Here is a 21,353-nt window from a genome sequence, read left to right as displayed (position 1 = left end):
TGATGAGGGTAATGCATTCAGGGTTTTATGCAGTGTTTGTTTTCTGCTACACACGTTTTGCATGTAAAGTTGAATTTTCTCTGATGTGACTAGAACGCTTTCCTCCATGTTTTTTTTTTTTTTTTGCGTCTCCTACATGCAAACTACAAACAGAACTTCTCAGGACTTTCTTTCTTTGCTTCTTGTAACTCTAAAAAAGATGAGCTGTGGGCCATGTTCACCAAAAATCTGTCTACTTCTCAGAGTGAGATAAGCAAGGTGAGTGGCATCAACTAAATCCCTCATTCTTTGGTTACCTAGCAACTTACCTACTCTTTGGTTACCTAGCAACAACCTGTTGAATAACTTGCACAGCAGCAGTTTCAAGCTTCTAAATAAAAAAATAAAAAAAAAACTATGTGAATTTAAACCTGTGGATGAAACAGGAAAAGTCACGCCGCCATTTTGGTAGTATTTCAGATGTTTGGAACAAAAAACTAATAACTAACTATTTATCAATTAATATGAAACTTTTAATTTTGATGTGTTTTTCAGCCATGATTGTAAAGGCGCATCACGCTCTGTGTTATTCTTTGTTCATGTTTTTATAAACTGGTTTCTTCCACTTATCAGTTTCGCCCTACTTGTGTTTGGTCCATCACATAAAATCGCAATAAAATGCACGTCAGACTGTAAGATGCTGTGTTCCCCGTTGTTGTTATTGTCAAAACAAACTACGAGTCCATGTTTCAGAGTCTGACTTCTTTTAATTGACCTCAGAGAGTGATGTAACTTTACATATTAGAAAAAACCACGCATAAAAACACAGGTCACAAAGGATATAAATCATACAAGAGATTTCTTTGAAAAGTGTATGAACACCAGAACACACAATAAAGTGATCAATATATACATTTACTGTAGAATGTACAAAGAGCCTTGTCAATATGCAGTACAGCGGGCACGTACCAGCTATTCTCTTTTAGAAATTAAAAAATACAAACACTTCCCCGACCCCCTGACCGATAAAACCATGTTTGTATTAAAAGTTTCCACATGCATCCTCAGGACTCGCCTTTGTGTGCAATACACAGTTAATGCCTTCATTTCCCCCCTGTATGATGCATGACAAAGCTGAAATAGGATAAAAGCACAATCATGACAGACATTTTTTTTCTTTTCTTTTTTTTTTCTTTTTTTCTGCAAAACCCTAGCAATATAGTGAAATTCAGGAAACGTTATAATCGGTCGCTTGTCTGTTACTCCGGTTCTGGCATCCCCTCCGTTCGACGGATGTTTACCGAACAACTACGTGTTGAAAAATGTTTCGATCGAACTGTGTTCCTCACCAGCCAATACATTAAGTCACATTTTGATGACATGAAACACATTTGTTTCGAACAGACAAATATGAAAGAAAGACATCGTCCGCTTTGACGCTGAAGTGAACGTGGTCCAAAACAAAAAAAAAAGGTGAAACGTGATGTCATCGTCCACCTTTCCGTGTTCTTTTCTCTTCTGCTGAATTTCCCGCACAAAGAACAACGATGACACAACCAGTAATTGCACAATAAATAGATTACTGGAGGGATACCATATGAATGTCCGTGCATCTGTAAAGCTAAAAGTTACATTTAACGCTTATAAAAACACATAAGGCATGCAACTACCAGCTTAGAAAATGTAAAGTGAATTATTTAATTTACATACTAATAGAACACTGTTGAAGACCACTAAAAACTGCAAAATAAGCTAAATAATTTATGTAATAGAGTAGTTATGACCTGTTACATGTGCAGGTTGATAAATGAAAGCGGTAAAGCTGGATATATTCTCCCGTCTTGGGTTTTAATCATTGTTCTGCACAACAAGATGCACATCAATGAATTTGAATATCATCGAAAAATGATTTATTCCAGTAACTCAGTCTAAAAAAGTGAAACGTTTAAGTTCTACCTTCCACTAAACCTTCCATTAACACACTCGACTGCATGACCACAACATGAGAGTTTCTCATCGAAAACTTTTTATTTTTTTTATTTTTTAAGTTGGTCTCGATCAAATGTTTTTAAAATATCTTTTTTTTGGAATTCTTTAGCAAAAACGACACATTCAGTAGAATTAACAGAAATATACATATATCTGTAAAATACGAAATTTGTTTGGTAATCACTCCTAAACAGAATTATTGACATAAATGCATTTTTCAACCACATTCCTATTGAGATGCACCTTGACCAAGTTGTATATACAAAATGCCTAGTCATTCACTGTTTACATTGCTTTTAAATAAAACAAAATGTGAAACCTCGTGATTGCGTTTGACTCCGTGAACCATTTTTCTTAAGTCGGGTTTGGGATGGCTTATCTTGAGGATATTCCTCTCATTCCGTCTCTCGGTTTTCATCACCAGAGGTTCAGCAGAGCCAGTCAAGGACTTTCACACTCTTCATGTGAGACCTTCCAGCTTTCGTTTGGCTTTGGCTTTAGATTTCTTGCTCCAGCTGGGACATCAATGCCTAAATTTCAGATCTTTGGCACTCCTAATTCTTTACTTGTCTGTTCTGGATGCTACATTTTCAACATGCTGAGTAAATTGCTGCTCACCCCATATTTTTTATTTTATTTTCTTCATTAAAGCACTGATGGTTAAAATAAAAAAAATAAATAAAAATAAAAGGTGTGCACATCATTCTGGGCAAAATCTTATCGCTTTCTTTTGTTTACCCCCTCATTACTTTGTTCTACTGTTTCTTTTTGCTAAGTTCTGGCTGTGATATCGTTTTGCTAAAAATATCTACTGCTTACAGATAAAAAGTTACTTACAGTCAGGCATGCACAAAGTGTCAGTTGCGGCAATCGTTGCATCATAACTCGTCTGAAAAGGCAAAAAGTTGTTTAAAAGATGCTCGGTGAGGCTGAGCTCAAAGTCTGAGTAATTTCCTAAAGCAAATTTCACAGACTCCAAAAGGGCCGGGGAAACAGTTCTCCAAGAAAAACAGCAATAACCACGCCGTTCCCTGGTTTGTAGGCCTCCACTGTGTAGCAAAAGGCTGAGTCAGGTGCTGTAATGTAACACGTCAATGCTGAACTCAGGTACATGGTCTGGCATGAGGCTGATCATAGAGAGAAAGCGAAGCAGCCAGTGGGAGCCCAGGAAAAAAAAAAAAAAAATCTGCAAGCTCCCTCCATGTTGTCAGAAACGGGTTTGCAGGTCGGATCGTTTCTGCAGGTTTGTCAAGGCCGTGTTTTTGGGCGCAGCGGAGAAATCCAGCTGCGTCAGAGATTCGTCATGTCATAGTAGTGCAATAATTATTTTTTAAACAGTGCAAGATTCCAGCTTATATGTTTATATTTAATTAATGATTTTTCTTCATAACTCTGAAGATGAGAGAGGTTAACTACATGCATAAGTCAAAGGCCAGGTAAAGTTGGATTGGTTGTGTTAAATAGTATGAGAAGGATAATTTTTTTTTTATTTAAAAAAGGTCAAATTGCACACTTGCCTACTTAAAAAAACAAAAAAAAAAACAAGGAATAAACAAAACAAAAAAATCTGAAATATCTTTCATTTTGCGCTGCAAATTCTGTGGTGGAGGCCAATGAAGCTGTGAATAAATTGGGGCGTTTCCTGGAAATTCTGATTGTTAAAGATATTGCCCTTTCAGAGATAAGTAAATGAATCCACAATGAACGCCAGACTGTTGGTATGCTGGGATTGGCCAATTGGTTTCAAAAATCCCACAAGGTCGTTCAATCATTTCTACACCCAAATCCGCACCAGCTTTTGATGATTGAGACCCAAAAGTACCGACCACAAAGATGCTACTTTGAAAATTCTAACTCATCCAACATGTTTTCTAACAGTTTTTGTTTCCACAGGATGTCATACATGTTTTTGTAATTAAGTTAAACACCACTTAAGAGGCTGGGAAACAAAAACAAAAACAAAAAACAACAACACAAGTCAAAAACATGAAAAACTTTTTTTTTTTTTTTTTTTTGTCAGTCTTCAGTAACAGTTGTTGCCATGAGTCATTTCAGATAATTTACGTCAATTTATGAAAAAATCCTAAACAATGGCATAGTGTCATTGTTCTTGCTGGGGTAAAAACTTTGTACACGTGGACAAAAAGCAAAACATTGCAGAAGGAGTTCGTATTCCCATTACGCTATTATTTACGTGGCTTATTAATAATGATCTCAACGTTAAAAACAACCACCAGAATGACTCTTCTGTTAGCAAGAGGATGTCGTAAAAGGTATAATCAGCAGTTTTACCGATTACTCCCCACTGTACACGTTTACTTAAACCAAAAGTTTGATTTTTAGTGTGAGATTATGATGCTGTAACGAAAAATTTATTTTACTTTTTTCTTTTTTTTTTGCACATCTTTACATGGGATTGATGTTTTTACAAATCATAAACCAACAGTTTTTTTTTCTTAAATTATAGGATTAGACTCATGCTCGTGATCACAACAACCGAGTTGCTGTGTGTGTGTTTAACTTTATGAATAATCTTCATTTAAAACCAAGCAACTTTTCTCCATCTGTAGAAGACACACTCTCCATCCAGGAACTGCTGAGCTGTCAGCAGATGAGGCCTTGCAGCTCTTAAGATAAAAGCCTGACCAGTTCTGAATAAAAAATCTTAACTATATATAAAAGGTGTAAAAAAAACAAAAAAAAAAACAACAAAACTAAACAAAAATAAAAGAAACTTGAGCAGTAAAACAGTGTTAACAGGACACGCCTGAAAGCAAATCAGACAGACGATGTGGGGAAACAGTTCACAGCCTTTGTTAAAGTTCATGAAGGCAGCACTTAACTCATTTTTAATGAAAAAAATAAAAAGAAACAAAACAAAAAACTCATCCTCCTACTTGTGGAACAAGATTGGCTTGGCCAAACCTGCGAGGATCTTTGGAACGTGCACCGAGATGATCTCCCCGATCATCTCAGGGAAGCTGACCTTCGTGTGAAGCGACTGAGCCTGAACAAACAGGTCAAAGGTGAACTGATGGAGCTTCTTTACAGTCTGAAACAGGAGAGGACAGGCGATCGGTTATGTCATGGCGATGAAATTTACTACGTGTGGCGATGAGTCATTTTAGGTTAACAGATCCACATATTTTTCATGTGATTCCTCTGCGTCTGCTTGCCATAAAAACTTTTAATGTTTTTCAGCCACAGCTCTCCCCCCCTTGTTTTTGCCACCCTTTCACCACAACTCCCTCTATTTATTTATTTATTTTTTATTTTTTATTTTTTTCATTTTTCAAGCACTTTTGTCTCACCATTTGGAGAGAGTCTAGGAGTCGCGTCAGCTGGTAGAACCTCTGAGGACAGTTTGTGGTCATCTGGTAATTGATGAGGCGATCCAGTTCTTTGATGTAGGTGAGCCGCAATTCGTCAAAGTATTTCTGACTTTTCAAGCCCTCCACCGGAACTGTAAAACCAAAATCAGAGCTACAGCTGCATGTCTGCTTGCTTTCTTATTTATTTTTTGTCACACTTTAATGTTTCAGATCCACAAACATGTTTCAATATCATACAAGGAACTCGATTAGTGCGAAATAAAGTTCTCAAAGGATGATTTTATTGCATACGGGGCAAGAGATCCAAACCACCATGACTCTACGTAAGAAAACAATTGTCCATGACCTTAAAGGTGAATTATGTTGCTTCGGTGAACAAAATAAGTCAGGTCTAGGTCTATTGCTATACAAAAAATGCTCACTGTTTTTTATTTTTGCACAAAGTCATTCCTAGATGATGAGATTTTAATCTGTTCAGTTCTCACTATCTTGAGCTTCTTTCAGAAAGAATCATTTTAGGGACTCCTGTCACTTTAAATCCAAATAAGTCCCTGCTGGCCACGCCCCCAACTCAATGTTGCACTCGCAAATGAAAATAGCTGCAAACATATGTGCGTTTATACAACTGTACGACTTTGAAAAGCATTAGTGGAGCCTCGTGCACAACTAACAAGAATGCAGCAAGTGGTTTCTGGATGGTAAGTCAACAACAAAACACTTGTTTTGTTTTTTTTTTACGGTAGACATTGCACCAGCTGATCAAATGTACTGGAGCTCATCTTGGGTTGCAAGGTGATGACAAAACTCCGATCCATTGTGATTTAACATTCGGGTAGTTTTTGGAACAGGCTCATTTTGCAGACACCAAAAAACATTAGTTTATTACCAAAAAATGCCTGGGTGGATTTGTTAAGTGCTTGGCCTGCTTTAAGAAGCAGCTGAGGCCCAAATGGAAGTATAAAGTTGTGCAAAATATGAATTTTGCAAAATCGATCCCCTTTAAGAACTGGTTGTGCCACCTTTAGAGCCAACAACTGCCGTCAAGCTTTTGTTGCAACTCTCAATGAGTCTTTTGCGTCACCTGGGGGTAACTTTTGTCCAACTCTTCTTTGCCAATTCTTTTTAACTCCAACACACTGGGGGGTGTTCCAGCATTAGCAGCTTGTTTGGGGTTTATACCAGAACATCTCAAAGGGATTTAAGTTGGGATTTTGGCTAGGTCATTGAGAGGTAAACTTGGTTAGCTGGTGTGCTTCAGATTATTGTGCGGTGGGGCTTAAGGTCACCAATGAAGATTCTTCTTCAGGGTTTTGCGGCAGAGAGCAGAACCTGTGGTTCCATCGGTTAAGACAACCAACCCTGACCCTGAAGTTGCAAACCAGCAAAAGACCATAAAATTACAACCGCCATGCTTGGTTGTCAGTATGACATTAAAAACAAATGTAACGATAGATTTACACCAAATGTAATTAGACAAACACTTTCCAAAACGTTCTACTTTTGTCTTGTTGGTCTACAGAATATTTTCCGCAAAGTCCTTGGAACCGCTACAGTGTTTTTTGGGATTTATTTTGGTAAATGTCAGACACATCTTGGTGTTCTTTTTTGTCATCAGTGGTTTTAGGCCACATTTCCACAGAGCTGCTCTGCAGTTGAAGTGTAATCCATTGCAAACCAGCCTCTCATGCACATGACGCCACTTTATTCTACGCATGATAACAACAAAAACAATCACAGATAGCATTGTGCTGTGCTGCGCTAACTTAGCCTGCTCAGCTTAGCGCAATTTCTGATAAGGAATACATGAGCACTGCGTTCATGGGAGATGAGTTAGTGTTTTCTAAATGAAGTGGAAGCTAGTGAGGTGGACGCTCTAGGTCAAAAGCACGTTGGATGACATGCTAAAATCACAGCGCCACATAGTGGCCTGGCATGACAACTACAGCTGACTCAATGTCTAAACTTGGAACTTTTTCCCGATTAGCATTCGAAAATACCATAGGTTTCCAGTTAGCGGTCTCGTGTAAACACGGTCTTAGTCTTTGAACTTTCTCAGGGATGTCTTTGTCACCAAATGTCTGTCTTATAGCTGAATCAGGAACATTAAATTAAGACAGCACGACCTACACCTGGGTTAAATTGAATTGGATTACATGTGTTTAATAATCAAAAATGCTATTCCGGTGAACTACAGCACTTACTTATGCTGAAGAGCAGCAAGGCCTTCATGCAGAGGAACTCCTCCTGGGTTATCTGCAGCAGCACAAACTCCTGGGACAGATGTCTCATCCGCATGCAATGCTCATACATGGTGGAGATCTGCATTCGATGTCTGCAGAAGCAAAGAGTTCAGAATCAGAGGTGTAAACTAATGGAAATGACTCAATTTCCGAGAGGCGAGGACATTTTCTCCGCAATGCCTAACTGCTGACAGGAAAGAGTGTCAGAGGTTTCATCCATACCTATCAGGGAGTCTGAATCACATTTACAGAAAGAGCTTCCTGCACTGCAATCTTTAACATCTGGGGCAAAAAGTTAAAAACACACAGCGTGTAGCGACACCGTCCTATCATCCGGCCTTTGGCTTCGAGTCGAAGAGAAATGACTGAATTTTCAGTGTTCACCTCGCCTCCACAATGAACAAAAGACGGCGCCATCAAAGTTTGTTAGCTTTGCTGAAATGAAATCTTTCTGTCTTTATTACAAACTTCATTCACACTACTCAACTGTGCCGATAAAAGTGAAATGAGTTTGAGTTTATTAATTGGAATAGAAATGTCACCAGAGAAACTCCAGCTGAAAAAAAAAAAGAAAAAGAAAGAAAGATAAATGTTCTCCGTTGCTCCGAAAACCAATATAGAGTAACGGGCGAAAGTATTCATACCTTTACAACTTTGTTTCACATTTCGTGATCTCACAGCCTCGAACTTCAGGGAAGTTGTGCGCATATAAACACACAATCTCACCACTTCCTGTGCAGTCCCATAACATTAAGACCACGTGTCTGCTGTCCTTCCGCTTTACGCAAATTAACAATTTTCTCAGTCTCGTCTGATACAATCCAAGCAAGTGGTTGCAATGTGACAAAAGGTGAAAAAGGAAAATGTCAGTCTTATGCAGGTGGGTGTGAAGTCCTAATGTTACAGTGTTACAGAGCAGAACCGGGCAGCCAGCGAGTTTGCATGAAAGCCACAAAAGACTCAGCAAGTGCAATAAAATGAAAATACTGGACTGTTTAACACACTGAGTTTTATTCCATCTTTGCAAGGGCCTACTTCTGTTGTATTTATTTTATTTAGTGAGCATAAAAGCAAAACCTGTTGAACCATTTTTATTATATTACGGCTATAATTTTTCACATTAGTCTTTTTTAATGGTGACCATAAATAAACAAACCAGGCTATGAAATTCCTGGATTAAAATGGAGTGACTGAAGTTTAAAGTGGAACCACATACTGTACAGTAAGTGTGTGTTTAGATTAGAATAGGAACATCTGGTTCAGACTAAAAACTCTTCAACTGTCTGAAAAGCCAGATATCTGAGCGGAAACCTCCCACTGAAAAGGGTTCGGTGTTATAAACAATGTGTAAAGAAAGAAATGGTGGTTTTTATCCAGGTTGATCCGGCTCTCATCAACTCTTTTCGTTTCCACCACTGACTTTTTTTTTCTTCTTTTTTTTAGCAGCTACATCCCGCCGCACTACATTCACTATTTTTGTTTCAGATGAATCTGCAAACGCTGCTTATAAACAATGTTCACTCTTATTTATAGATTATTATCATAGATTTCAGATTGTTCCCGTTTAAAATTGCTGAGCAGCTTACAAACACTGATTATAGGTTGGACAGACCTGTCAACACTTCAGAGTGTTTCCTCACAAGCTCACTGAAATATATTTATGTGCAATATTTAAATTTTAAAATACTCCTACATTTGGTAAGCTGTTACATTTGAAGAGCAATTAATTAGTGTCCAGAGACTACAGATGACAGGTAACCTTTAGACTAATTCTGGCACATTTACAGTTATTAATGTGCATTGTCCCTACTAAATAAATTAAATAATAATAATAATAATAATAAAAACATCTCGCATTTATATAATAAATTTAGCCGGTTGAGTCATCTTTTAAAATGAAATATCCATAAATCCTACAAGAAAAGACAAAACAAACAAACAATCAAAAAAACACTACAACAAAAATGCTAAAAGGTAAAAATTTAAAAAATAATTAAAAAACATCTGAAGCGCCTTGAGATTATATTTCAGTAATTAGTCATCTTTGGTATGAAAGAAAGAAGAAAACCCGTGTGTGTACTTTTCTCCTGATCTCTTTACATCTGAAAAAAACTAAAAGAGGTAAATATGCAAATGAGAAGAAGGTTCTATATAGTTGGACATTATTTGTGGTTCATCAGCTTAACTATACTTCATATTAGCTGCGACTGAATGCTGCTACTAAATCAAAATTCAGTTAAACTGAAGTGAACAAATGTCAAAAAGATTCAAGCAAAGTTTGTCAAAACCTTTTTTTATTTATTGATTTTTTTTTACTTTTTAAAGAGTGAGACTGAGAATCCCTGTAAAAGAGAAACACCACTTCTAATTCTAGATTTAATAAAGCAACTATGCATTTATAATCCCACTGTAATGATAATCTTAAACTGTAGATTATAATCTGACTCAAAAACGTTATGTTTCAGATGTTTCGGCGTCTTATTCATGAATACAAATCCACACTGAAAAAAAAATAAAAAATCTGGCACCTTGCATTCGAATATGAAACGGAACCCGAGCTGAAATGCAGAAGCAGAGAGTTTGAAAAGAAAAAATAAAAACTCATTACTGAAAAGCTCGTTGAATCACCTTAAGCAGCTGAAGCTGTTCGTAACCGTCTGCTACGTGACCTTATCAGTCTGTCACATACTGGGAGAGGATTTCTGGACCTGTGTGCAGTGCCCTCTGGGTTCATTAAGGTTTGTCACAGCTTGTCAATGACAGCTCATTAAGGTCCAGACCAATAGCCAACTGTCTAACACGCTAATGAACATCTTAATCTATTATTCGCTGTTTAGGTTTGGCTTTAGTGCGGCATAAAATAATAACGGCCAATGCTTTGTCTTTTGTTATGTACATTGTAAAACTATATTTTCTACTGAAGCTCCCAGTAAATTCTCACATTTCCTGCTGTTTCGCTGATTGAACAGCGTCAGTAAGACACGTTGAGGCATTTTGAAGCTATGCTAGAATACAGTTAATAAGAGACATTTGTGGTTGTACAGTAAAACACGTATTATCTGTTTCTTAAAAAGCAAAATATCCCTCAATCTTCTTTTTACCATTTTGTCAATTCATAGCCACTAACCTTATATTTTAGCATAGACTACAAACGTACTGATCCGTAGTTTATGATTATACAAAATGCAGCTGGCACCAGGAAAACAAATGGACATTTCAACATTTCACAAAGTTCTGACAGTAGTATTCCCACTGCGAGAATCTGTGGCGACGCTCAAAGTGCTGCTTGAAGATGTTCTTGTCATGATTTGTGTGTGTTTGGGTTTTGGTTTGTGGTTTTTGTTATGGGTTATTTTAGGTTTGTAGTTTTGTATTATTTGTTGTTTCTGGTAGGTCTGTTTTTACAAGTTACTCTGGTGTCACCCTTCCTGAATAATTTCTCTAGGCTGTTCCTGTTGGTGTAAGTTTATTGTGGTTTAAGTCTTTTCATATTCTGCAAGTTTTTTTTTACACCTTGCTCATTGGGTTTTGTCATCCTGGTTTGTAGTTTATTCTTCAGTTTATTATTTGTTTGTTTCTCTTTGGACTATTCTTGTCTTCTTGTTGTATCAGTGTTTTGGTTTTATCTTTATTATCCATTCTCATTCGCTCCATTTGTGCTATTGGTGTTCATTTCTTTGTCCACTATGTGTTTTTATATTCCTTATGTTTGGTTTTATAGTGTTGCACTTCTCATGCATTTGGATTTTCTGATTTTTTTGTTCCCCCCCCCTTTTTTTTTTACAACTTGTGTTTTTATAAAATGTTGCTGTCGAGCTATTTTGCAATAATTTCATTTGCAGGATGTGCAAAACTACAAAAAAAACCCCAAAACAAAAACAAAAAAAACAAAACAAAAAAAACTGAAGATCTTTCTCACATTATTGACTCAGGGGAATACTAATGCACCACACACTTTTCAGATTTTATTAGTTCAAAAATGTGAAAACCATGTGTTATATTTCTTCCACTTCACTACTATGTGTTACTTTGTGTTAGTTCACTGCAAAAGTTCCTCTAAAATACATTGACGTTTGTGTTCAGAATGTGAATAAATGTTGGAAAGTACAATTATGCTTACTTTTGCAAGGCAATGTGAATGTACAGTTAAATTAATGACTATATTTCCAGCTGTGTGCTATAATTAAGCAACACACTTTTTCTTGAGATACTTCAATCTGATTCAGCACAAAGCCATGAGTCTTACTACTGAAAAATGTTCCTGACTTTAATTTCTCAGCAACAAAAGAACACAAAGAAAAGGCAAATTGGTTCCACATGATTGTAAGAGGAAAAAAAAAAAGCCCCTCCTGCTTTATGCTGTCAACACCTGGAAGCCTTTGTGTTTGTATGCGGGCAGAAAAATCAATTTACAGAAAGAGATCGGGGAAGATGAGAATAACGGCTCGACCAATGTGAGCGATCACTAAACACAGCGAACCTTTACAAGGGAAGAAACTGAGATATTCAGAGAGATACGTACTCGTTAAAGACGAGGTCCGGCGCAAAGTAAAGCATCCTGCCGTTGACGTTCTTGTAGGACCTCCATACCAGGGCAAACACCATCACCCCCATCCATGACTGCTGGATGACAGTCATCTGGTCGTCCACGTGGAGATTCCTGAAACCTAAAGACGAATATTACAAATCATGATTGTTCCTGATCATTAGAAGAACACTGCTCACCAATGTTGCTAATACATATTGCAATCCATTCGGACTCAACACACCGAATATTGAAGAAAAAGTGTAAATCATAATTGGTTTTAATAAAATATTGCTAAAGATGTAATATGTAACTTTTAGAAATAATATTTTTAACCATCTGTTAAAGCTGTCACTGTGTTGTTACAGTTTATGAGACAGATAATCTGTAAAAAGATACATCTCCTCCCTGAGTTACTGTTGCTGTTTGGAGAAAAGCACTGCTCCCGACCAAAAACAACTAATCAGAGCCAGGAGGAGGGTCTTAGTGCTGTCAACTACCCTCATGTACTTGCTGCTAAATGTGCTAATGGTGGACGAACAACTTATCCTAACAGGAAATTTCTTTATCTGCCATTATCTGTGGTCATGCTAACTAGCCTAGCATTCACGACAGACTATGTTAGCTGCAGCCTAACAGAGCTCAAAGGGGGGATGAGATGAGTAGCGGCACACCAGATTGTGATTGACAGCGCTAAGATCTTCTAGTTAGCACTGGGAATACTGGCAGAAAGCAGAGGAGCTCAGTTTTTTCACAGATTTTTTTCATAACATACTGTTAAGACATAGTAACAGTTTCAACAAATATGTAAAAAAATAATAATAATAAAAGTTACAAACTGCAGCTTTAAATCTTGTTTTTATGCCTTCTGCCTGTCAAATAAATTCAAACCCAGTTACACCTATGACACTATTTTAACTGATTACTTAATGACTTATTAATTTCCTAAACACTTTAAAAAAAGAGGAAAAAAACAAAACAAAACTCCTCCGGGGTTGCATTTTGAGGCTGTAAGATTTAAACTTCTTCATTTGTATCTCTTGGCACCAACAGGTTGCATGGCATCTTAATGCTTTGGCTGATGAAAAAGTTACCATCATTTGTCTCAGATTTTAGTACGTTAGTGTCACGTCTTCTTTTCTGCATAAATTAGCTATGAAATCTGGGCAAGTTTGCTTGGACCGCTCGCCTGTTGCCTCCAACAAATGGAGACGGTTTTGGACGAACACAAGACTGAGAGAAGAAAAGGAGAAGAGTGGGGGGAAAAGGAAGGAAAAGGGAGAAAAAAGGAAAATTGGAAGCCCCCACATACCAGCTTCATCTCACAGGATACTGAGAGGCTAAGGAAATCTTTATAATACTTGTAAACTCAAAGGAGCAACTACACGTCTGGCCAAGAATCCCCCACCCACGACTCCGGAGGCTCATACAGGTCATTGTTACGGTGCTTTGCAAAAGTATTCATGCTTCTTGAAATTTTTCTCATGTTGGCATGTTTTAAAAGCATATCTCCGTTTATTTTATTGGGATTTTATGTGTTAGACAAGCACAAAGTAGGGCATAAATATGGATTTTATTTTCCAGCATTCTGATGGGTCTAAATAAAAACGCTTTGTTGACAAAGGGAGGCTGATGGCACGCATGGCATACAAATTTTTATTCGTATAGACTTCTGAAAGCAATTTTCCTTCCACTTCCCACCTATACACCACTCTATGTGGGTCTATCACATAAAAATTTGATAGAATACATTAATGTTAGTGGTTGCAATTTGATCAAATGTAAGCAATACTCTGGCAAGGTTAACAACTTTCATGTCATGGCAGGTCTAGCACTGACAAAGGCGGCCTGTGTGACGCCACTCTGCGGATCGGTCCAGCAGCTTGGGCTTGTTCGTCTTAATACTTTGATTTGATTCACTCCATTCGGCCTCATGACTATGACTGCAACCTAAAAAGCAGCTGAGTTCTGTGACAAACACTCCTGCCACCTGACGTCCACATGCTAGCAGATGTCCGGCACAAAGGCATAGAGCCTGGTGGAAAGCAAAATTCTATTAAAATTCATCAGTTTCACCAATAAGTGACATATGGCAACTTCTCGGTTTATCAGTGTAAATTCTGCCAATATGACAAACTTTAAAGTAATTGGACTTTGTTATGCTGTCTGGAATTCAGTGATGATTATATCTGATCCAAATCAGGCAGAAATTCTGTTAACACTGTTCATACATTAAAATAATACAATACCTTCAACAAAAGTTAAAGTGTTACCGAGTTACTCTTAGCTGAAATAAACTGTTCATTCTCACTGTTGCTGGCATGATATGACTAATTCACAGTTTGTAGCAAAACAACATAACTATAAATAATATCATATGTTGAATATGGATAGCATGAGCCAGTTGCACCACAATAGTAAGCTAGCTTTAACATAACTCATTTAGTTGGCACCCTGTGGGGTTTACTGGGTAGGGCACGCAATTAAAAACATAAACATGCCACACAGAGGAGAAAACGCTGTAAAATGTAAGATCGTTGTTCCAGAAGGAGGTAAATAGGAAACATGGGAACAAAACAAAAAACATCGTTAAATGTAATAAAAATGGTGATTATTCCTGAACTACACATTGCTGCAAACATTTGGCTTCCTGTAAAATACATGAGCGAGTAGAATCTATAAGGCTGTTGTTGCGTTTACACATTTCAGCACGAATGTTTCACATGTTGTGCTATTAAATAAATGGCAAAACTACATGATATTTTAGTTTGGTGGTTTGGTTTTTACAAGGACCCAGAGAGGTGGTTTTCGTGGCATCGAGAGCTCAGTGTGTTCCCTGTTACCAGCGTATGCCTGCACAACGATAAGGGTTTCCCTACTGTCTAAAGCATGCACAAAACTTCTGTAAGGCGGTCATTGCGGTTTATTATTGTGGCGGCAGGATATACGGGTCCTGTATGTTATACAGTGGAGCATTGTGGCAGCAAATCTGTGGTGCCCCATGCATACTGCTTTGAGCATTGTGCTTAGTCACTGCTTTGGCTGCAGCTACAAAGATCTCATGAAACAGCATCAGGAAAAAAACAAAACAAAAAAAACAAAACAAAAAAATCTACAACATAATCCTACTAAACATTGGACCATGATCAGTCACCTAGCCAATAGAGAATGGTATTGGCTGAGTGCGCAGCACTAAATTGTGCAAAGCCTGTTAAACAGCAGGTAGTTGTGAGTTTTTCAGGTTCCAGTTTGAATACAAAATGGGTTTTTTGCTATCAACAAGGAGGTTTGGGGATGTATCTAACAGGAGGGAAGAGGACAAAGGGAAGGAGGGAGACAAAGGTCAATTACTGGGTCTGGGCTTTCAGTGGAATAAAGACGGCATGAGACCTCAAAGACGCCGTCCTGCATCTTTAGGATGAGCCACTGGCTCAGCACACTTGAACGGCTCAAACGGCTGAATTGGCGCCTCGGAAGGCAGCCGAGGGCCCCGTCCCAATACTTCCACCCTCGTGTCCGTCACAGACTCGTTCCCGCTGAAGGGTTTGAGAGTGTGTTGTGTCCCGATTCTCCAGAGTGATCCTTAGCCCCGCCCCTTTCGCACACTCGACCCGCACTGCGGCTAAGCATCCAGGTGGACTTCGGTGAAGTGTGTTACCCACAATTCATCACAGCATGTGACGTTTTGAATTATGGCAATGTTCACCAAACAAGCTGCGTTTGTCAGTTTTCATATTCAGATAATTTCCATTTGACTCTACTGTGTGAATACTATCGAATTTTACTCCTCATTCAATACATTCGAACAGCCAAATATTTCCTGCATTTACTTTGGAAAGCAAAAATATCTAAACTATATTTTTAAAATTTTAACTTGTGGTAGTATCATTTTCAGCAGTACAAATGCCAAATCAGCGACCACACCCGCCATTTTGAATGTCGCAGTTAAGACGCAGAGGCGCGAGTCGATGACGCAGCCCCTACTGTCCCAATTTGCCAATTTTTGCACGCTTGTAATCTGAGCACTCAAACCCTTATTGGCCCTTGGAAGGAGGACGCACTTCACAGAGGGCCATACGGTGCAGTGTGAGTTCTGGGACAAGGCCAAGTTCTTCAGAGCTCTTATACTGACCTCATTATTTGACTTGGGTGTTTTGCAGCAAAGACTGATCTAAAAATGTCAAGACAGCAGCCCTCAAGGACTGGAGTTCGATGCACGTGACACATGGGGAGAACCGCACACGTCACCAAAGTGTGCAAGAGTGCGGGCACATCTGGGTTTTTCTGGGTTGCAGTTTTAATGCAAACTGTATCGGTCACACTGCCAGAACGAAGTCTTATCAGTGTAATTAGTGAAGAGGAATGAAGAGAAGGAGGGGAAAGGGGGAAATAGTCCAAGAATAATTTTACACTAATTGCATCATGACTCATGAAAACTTATTTCAGGATCCGCAACCTCGGTGAATTTAGTTCGCATTGATCACTGGGAGTGCACAAGACTGGCAGCGAATGCTGTATATAACGTCCCTGCCCTCTCTGGCCAGGGTAACGTTTTTGCACAGGGCACGGCTCTTTGTATTGAAAACCATTTATCTGAATACCATCGTACTGCTGATTAATGATGACAAACACTGCTTCTCACAGCTGCAACTGATTGTGGAGGTGCAGAGCCTAACTTAAATATATAAGAAAAGACTGAACGTTGTGAGAAAAGCTTCCCAGTGCTGATGTGATCCGATTGCAGTGGTGATGCAGCCAGAAAAGCAGCAGGAAAAAAACCCTGGAATCTAAGAGAGCAGCGGCTTCTTGATACTGCTACACTCGTGTGATTTTATGTTCTTGACGCGCTCGCTCTGTTTTCTGCCATGATCCATGCTGCTTACTACTTACTCTCCATCCCACTCCTGCTGATTGCTCATTGTCATCACCTGCGCTGCTCCCTATTTAAACACCTGTTTTTCATCAACTTGCTGTGAGATTGTCTGATCCTCTTTCACAGGCTTCTAGCTTTGTTTCATGAACTGTGGTCAAGTTCGTACGATCAATAACCTGCCTGTGTGTTTGTCTAGTCTGTACAAGTTTGTGAGTGAAGGTTTTTTTTTTCTTTTTACTCTCTGTAGCTGTCTGACCTGACCATGACCCTGCTTCAAGCCAATCATATTCTGTATTGTTCCCCCCCCCACGTCCGTCTGAGAACCTCTGGACGGTTTATGGATGACATCTTTTTTAAATTGTGGATGCTTGTTTCCAGCAAACATCTCAGAGGCTCGTAAGGCCAAACCACTCACAAATCTGCCAGTCCTGCAGAAGCTGGATTTCTGGAGGCTGTGGATCCCAAACTGCTGGTAAATCTATTTTTTTTTTGTTTGCTTCCTGGTACTCTTCCAATCACATCACTCAACTCTGTTTCCGTTTTCCAGACCGTCCAGCGTAAACAGATCTAAGCAGCACTAAATAAACTACTCAAATAAATCTGTTTGAACTGTTACTTTGTCTTGGCTGTGTGTTGGTTTCTGGCTCTTAGTTCACTAAGATTGAGTTTTAATATTTTCATAGGTGTTTTATATTCCGTATCAACCTGTAGATGAAAGCTGTGGTTTTTGTCAGTTAAAAATTGAACCTCTTCCAAATTTGTCATGATTAATAAAGTATATTTAAATAGTTTTTTAAGGTTCCAGAGACCATGAATCATTCTTGGGGTGTTTTCACATCTGATAGTCGGGTAGACTTGGTTAGATCGGGATGAAAGTTGCAATATTTGCTACATTTTCAGCTGGTGTGGTTCACTTCCACTCTGCACAGTCTCTGTCTGAACAAATTAAAAAACATGTTCACCTCCTCGCCTGTGGTGGCGCTGTGCCAAGAACTACAAAAGGAAACGACATGAAAACCTCCGAAGACGAGCGCAACTTCCTCCTCCGTATAATGCAAACATAAATGGAGTAGTGTCAGATTCGAGCAGTTGTAGGGTTTCTCTTTTGTCCCTGGTAAAAAAACAAAACAAAACAAAAAAAAAAACACAACCCATTTTTCCCTGTAGTGCTAGATTTGCACATACCGTGAGCTATAGTCTGCTTCCTGCTTTTGGAGAGGTTTCCGGTCCACTTGCATTCACAGAGCTCACTTCAACCAAATGAGACCCAGGTTGTTAGGTGGACCAGAGTTCGCTTTTTTTCTTTTTGGTCCGCATTACAATTTGTGCATTCATACCTCCCCAAACGAACCGGACTTTGTAGACCAGAGTTTGATTAAACTGAGCTAAATGGGGCTGGTGTGAATGCACGCTTAGTCCTGTTTCAAGGACTCTAATCAATTTGTGACATCTGTGTGTTTGTTCTGGTGTCCTACCTGGCAGGCCTTTAGCCCATTTGACCACTTTGACCAGTTGTCTCTCTCCCAGCTCATTTAGGCTGGTGAGCAGGCCAGCAGCTGAGTCTGGTTGGCCACAGTCGTGTCCAGCATTCACCACCTCAGGCTCGATGGACTCAAGGATGTTCAGGAAGACCATCTGGGAGTTCAAGCTCGGACCTGACTTAGGAGACATGTTGTGGGGTACTTCTGGCGCTTCCTGTCCAGGATGTTCTTCTTCTGGGTTCTTCTGTTGTCCAATCTTCTTCAGTTTGCGTGCTACAAGTATAAAAAGAATAGTCAATAGTTTCTCATGCTTTGTTTTTTTTCTTTCATGTTTTTTAATGTCATGTTATATTTTATGCCTCTAGATGTCTATTGCTCTTCCTTCACCACCTGTTTTCATATAAGGCTTCTAGTCTGAATTATAACTGTATTAGCTCTAGTCTGAGCATGAGAAGAAATTAAGAGAAATCTTAACTCGACTGCTTCATAATTAGCTCAATTTACAAACTATGGTCAGGATGGGACATTGGTTTTGGCTTGTGAAGATTTGCAATTTATTTTCAATATAAACCTAGTTGTTCGGCGAAAGTCTCAGTGGATTGTTGAGTTTGTTTGGTAAAACCAAATGAGAAGTAGCAGCGCTCGCCAATAGCTGATGTTATCATACAAGATGTATTACTGTGACATACCATGTGCTGCAGAAACGCCAAGACTGTCATACAACAACAGTTTTCACTGTTCATTTGAAAAGGCATCATTCACAGCATTAATCAAATCAAGGAGTTAAAATCACAAAAGCAGCAAAGTGGTCCGTTAACTCTGGAGGAGTTGCAAGGGCAAGAATCATTTGGCACAACTTCAGGAAGTTAACCTGTGGCAAAACAAGGTTGAGTGTTTCTTCACCAAGTTTGCCATTACGGTCCACAGAGCAATTCATTGGTAGAAATTTCAGAGAACACTTCTTTCTCTCTTCTAGCAAATAAATGTCAAAGTGTATAATCTGCTTGACAGAAATCAAACGGAAATTTCAAGGCAAGACAAGAACATTTGTTGACAATCTTTATTCAATCTGGCAGCTTGAGTTGCTTTGTGTACAGTTTAACTCTATTTGCAAATCACGCAACCAGCATTTTTACCTGCCACACTTGCTGCTTCTGTACCAGCATCGGGTTATTTGTTCCGCTAGCTTGTTTGCTTGGCCTTCGTTTGGGTTTGGGTTCGTTTTGAGATGTTTCGCTGCGGTTTTGATATTAAATCACAGTTTGCATCCGTATCCTGCCTCCTGCACATCTGGGTTTTGGTCCTATGTTCTTTTAATCGTGACAAACTATGTTCCCAATAAGTGGGGTTTATTTTTTATTTTTTTTTAAAAAGAACAATCAATTTTCTTGAACAATCCGCAGTCCAGGCCCAGTAATATGTTTTCAAGTAATGAATCATATCTCATTGGATAGAAACCTCCCTGAACAGCTGAGCCTCATCTGTTGGAAGAGGCAGCATCATCATGTCGATCCGCACTAACAAAGAGAGGGATAAATTATACTTGTAAACAGCCTGCTTTATCAACACAACTTAGAGCACTTCAGGTTCACATTTTTGTTTCTTTGTTCCTTGGACTAAATGTATCCAGGGCTTGGGAAAACAATGCGACTCTTGCTTGTGTAAAATAAATCTCCCGGTTTTCTACATCGAGTGATGATGAAGAATCAAATTCTCCTCCAAAAAGGATTTAGAACATCCGGCAGCAGCTGCTCCAAATGGCGTCCAGTACTTAAGAACCAAATTGGAGAGCGATTTTTATTTGGATAAAGCAGACAGCCGCGTGATATGAGCAATGCGGACGGAGCAGAATACGACGCTAAGCATCTGCCAGCGCTATTTTACAGCAAAGTTTTCACAACTTACAATCACTCACTTCATGCACTCTGTGACAGTTTTGTTTCCAAAAGTTACAACTGCGGACATATTCGGCATCTGTCTTGCTTTTATGTCTTTCTCTCATTTTTTTCCTTTTTTTTCCCCCTGAATAAACAAGAATTACAGGAAAATACAAATTGTCACCAAGTCCCAGAGGAAAATAAAGAACAAGTGCTTCTGTTGTTTTGCTATTTTGGAGTCCAACTAGCACAGAGAAAAAAGATCGTAACACACTGATCTAATTCAAAGACAATAAATCTGTTGAACTATTAAGAACAAAGATAATAATAGACATATTACATAAGAAGCGGCAAATTGCTTCTTTGTTAAAAAGCAAATGCAGTGAATGAGGGTAAAAAATAACGTTTAATTGTCATGCAATTCTTCTGGCAGGCAATGTGAGAAATGTCTCATTATAAAACTGTAGCCTGACTCTGTTGTTCAACTTTGATAAATATTGAACTGTGAGGTTTAGGCACGACTTACATCTTTCTGAAGGAAAATTGCAGATTATTTAGGATTTCCGTTTCTTATCTCTGATCCAGTGACAAACATTTCAGGTGCAAACAGTTAATTAAAATCTCCCGGCTTTCCTTTCCTCAGTTTTGACAGACGCGTTTATGATCTTTGCAGAGCGCAGCATGAATCGGTTGGGTTGAACTAACCTTCAGCGCTCCATAGTTGAGATGAAGCCAATGTAAACACACACACACACAGGGATACAGGAGGGACTGGTTAAAGCAAAGAGCTGTCTTTTCTTTTTTTTTTTTTCCTTTAATGCAAATTTAGTGCAAAAGTTAAATTACAGATACCAGATGTTATCGGCTGACAGACTTACAAGGTGGTCTTTAAACGGAAAAGAAAACCTCGCTCTGGAGTCAGATTCACCGTGGACAGCTTAAATGTCCAGTGAGGGAACTGCAGAGTGATCCATTACAAGCTCAATTTGCTGCAAAATCAAATACCACATGTAAGATTTATCTCCAATTTTCTCCTACTGGGCTGCAAATTTTCTGT

At 38.7% G+C, this 21,353-nt stretch overlaps 1 protein-coding gene across 1 annotated transcript in view; it reads right to left on the bottom strand.

The window, feature by feature from the left end:
• Nucleotides 1–1,180: 1,180 nt before the first annotated feature.
• LOC103133957 (androgen receptor-like) overlaps nt 1,181–21,353 on the bottom strand; it is a 39,608-nt gene continuing 19,435 nt past the window's right edge. Inside the window, exons 4-8 of the mRNA XM_007545969.2 lie at nt 18,414–18,692; nt 12,063–12,207; nt 7,502–7,632; nt 5,280–5,431; nt 1,181–5,020 (exon numbers count right to left, since the gene is read on the bottom strand). Of these exons, the coding sequence (XP_007546031.1) occupies nt 4,862–5,020; nt 5,280–5,431; nt 7,502–7,632; nt 12,063–12,207; nt 18,414–18,692 (866 nt within the window). The 3' untranslated portion in view covers nt 1,181–4,861. The remainder of the gene's footprint in view (nt 5,021–5,279; nt 5,432–7,501; nt 7,633–12,062; nt 12,208–18,413; nt 18,693–21,353) is intronic.

The sequence above is a fragment of the Poecilia formosa genome, unplaced genomic scaffold (assembly GCF_000485575.1).
Source record: "Poecilia formosa unplaced genomic scaffold, Poecilia_formosa-5.1.2 Scaffold14, whole genome shotgun sequence".
NCBI classification, from domain to species: Eukaryota; Metazoa; Chordata; class Actinopteri; order Cyprinodontiformes; family Poeciliidae; genus Poecilia; species Poecilia formosa.
The sequence above is the reverse complement of the archived record's forward strand: the minus strand, read 5'-3'. Positions and strand labels throughout refer to the sequence as shown.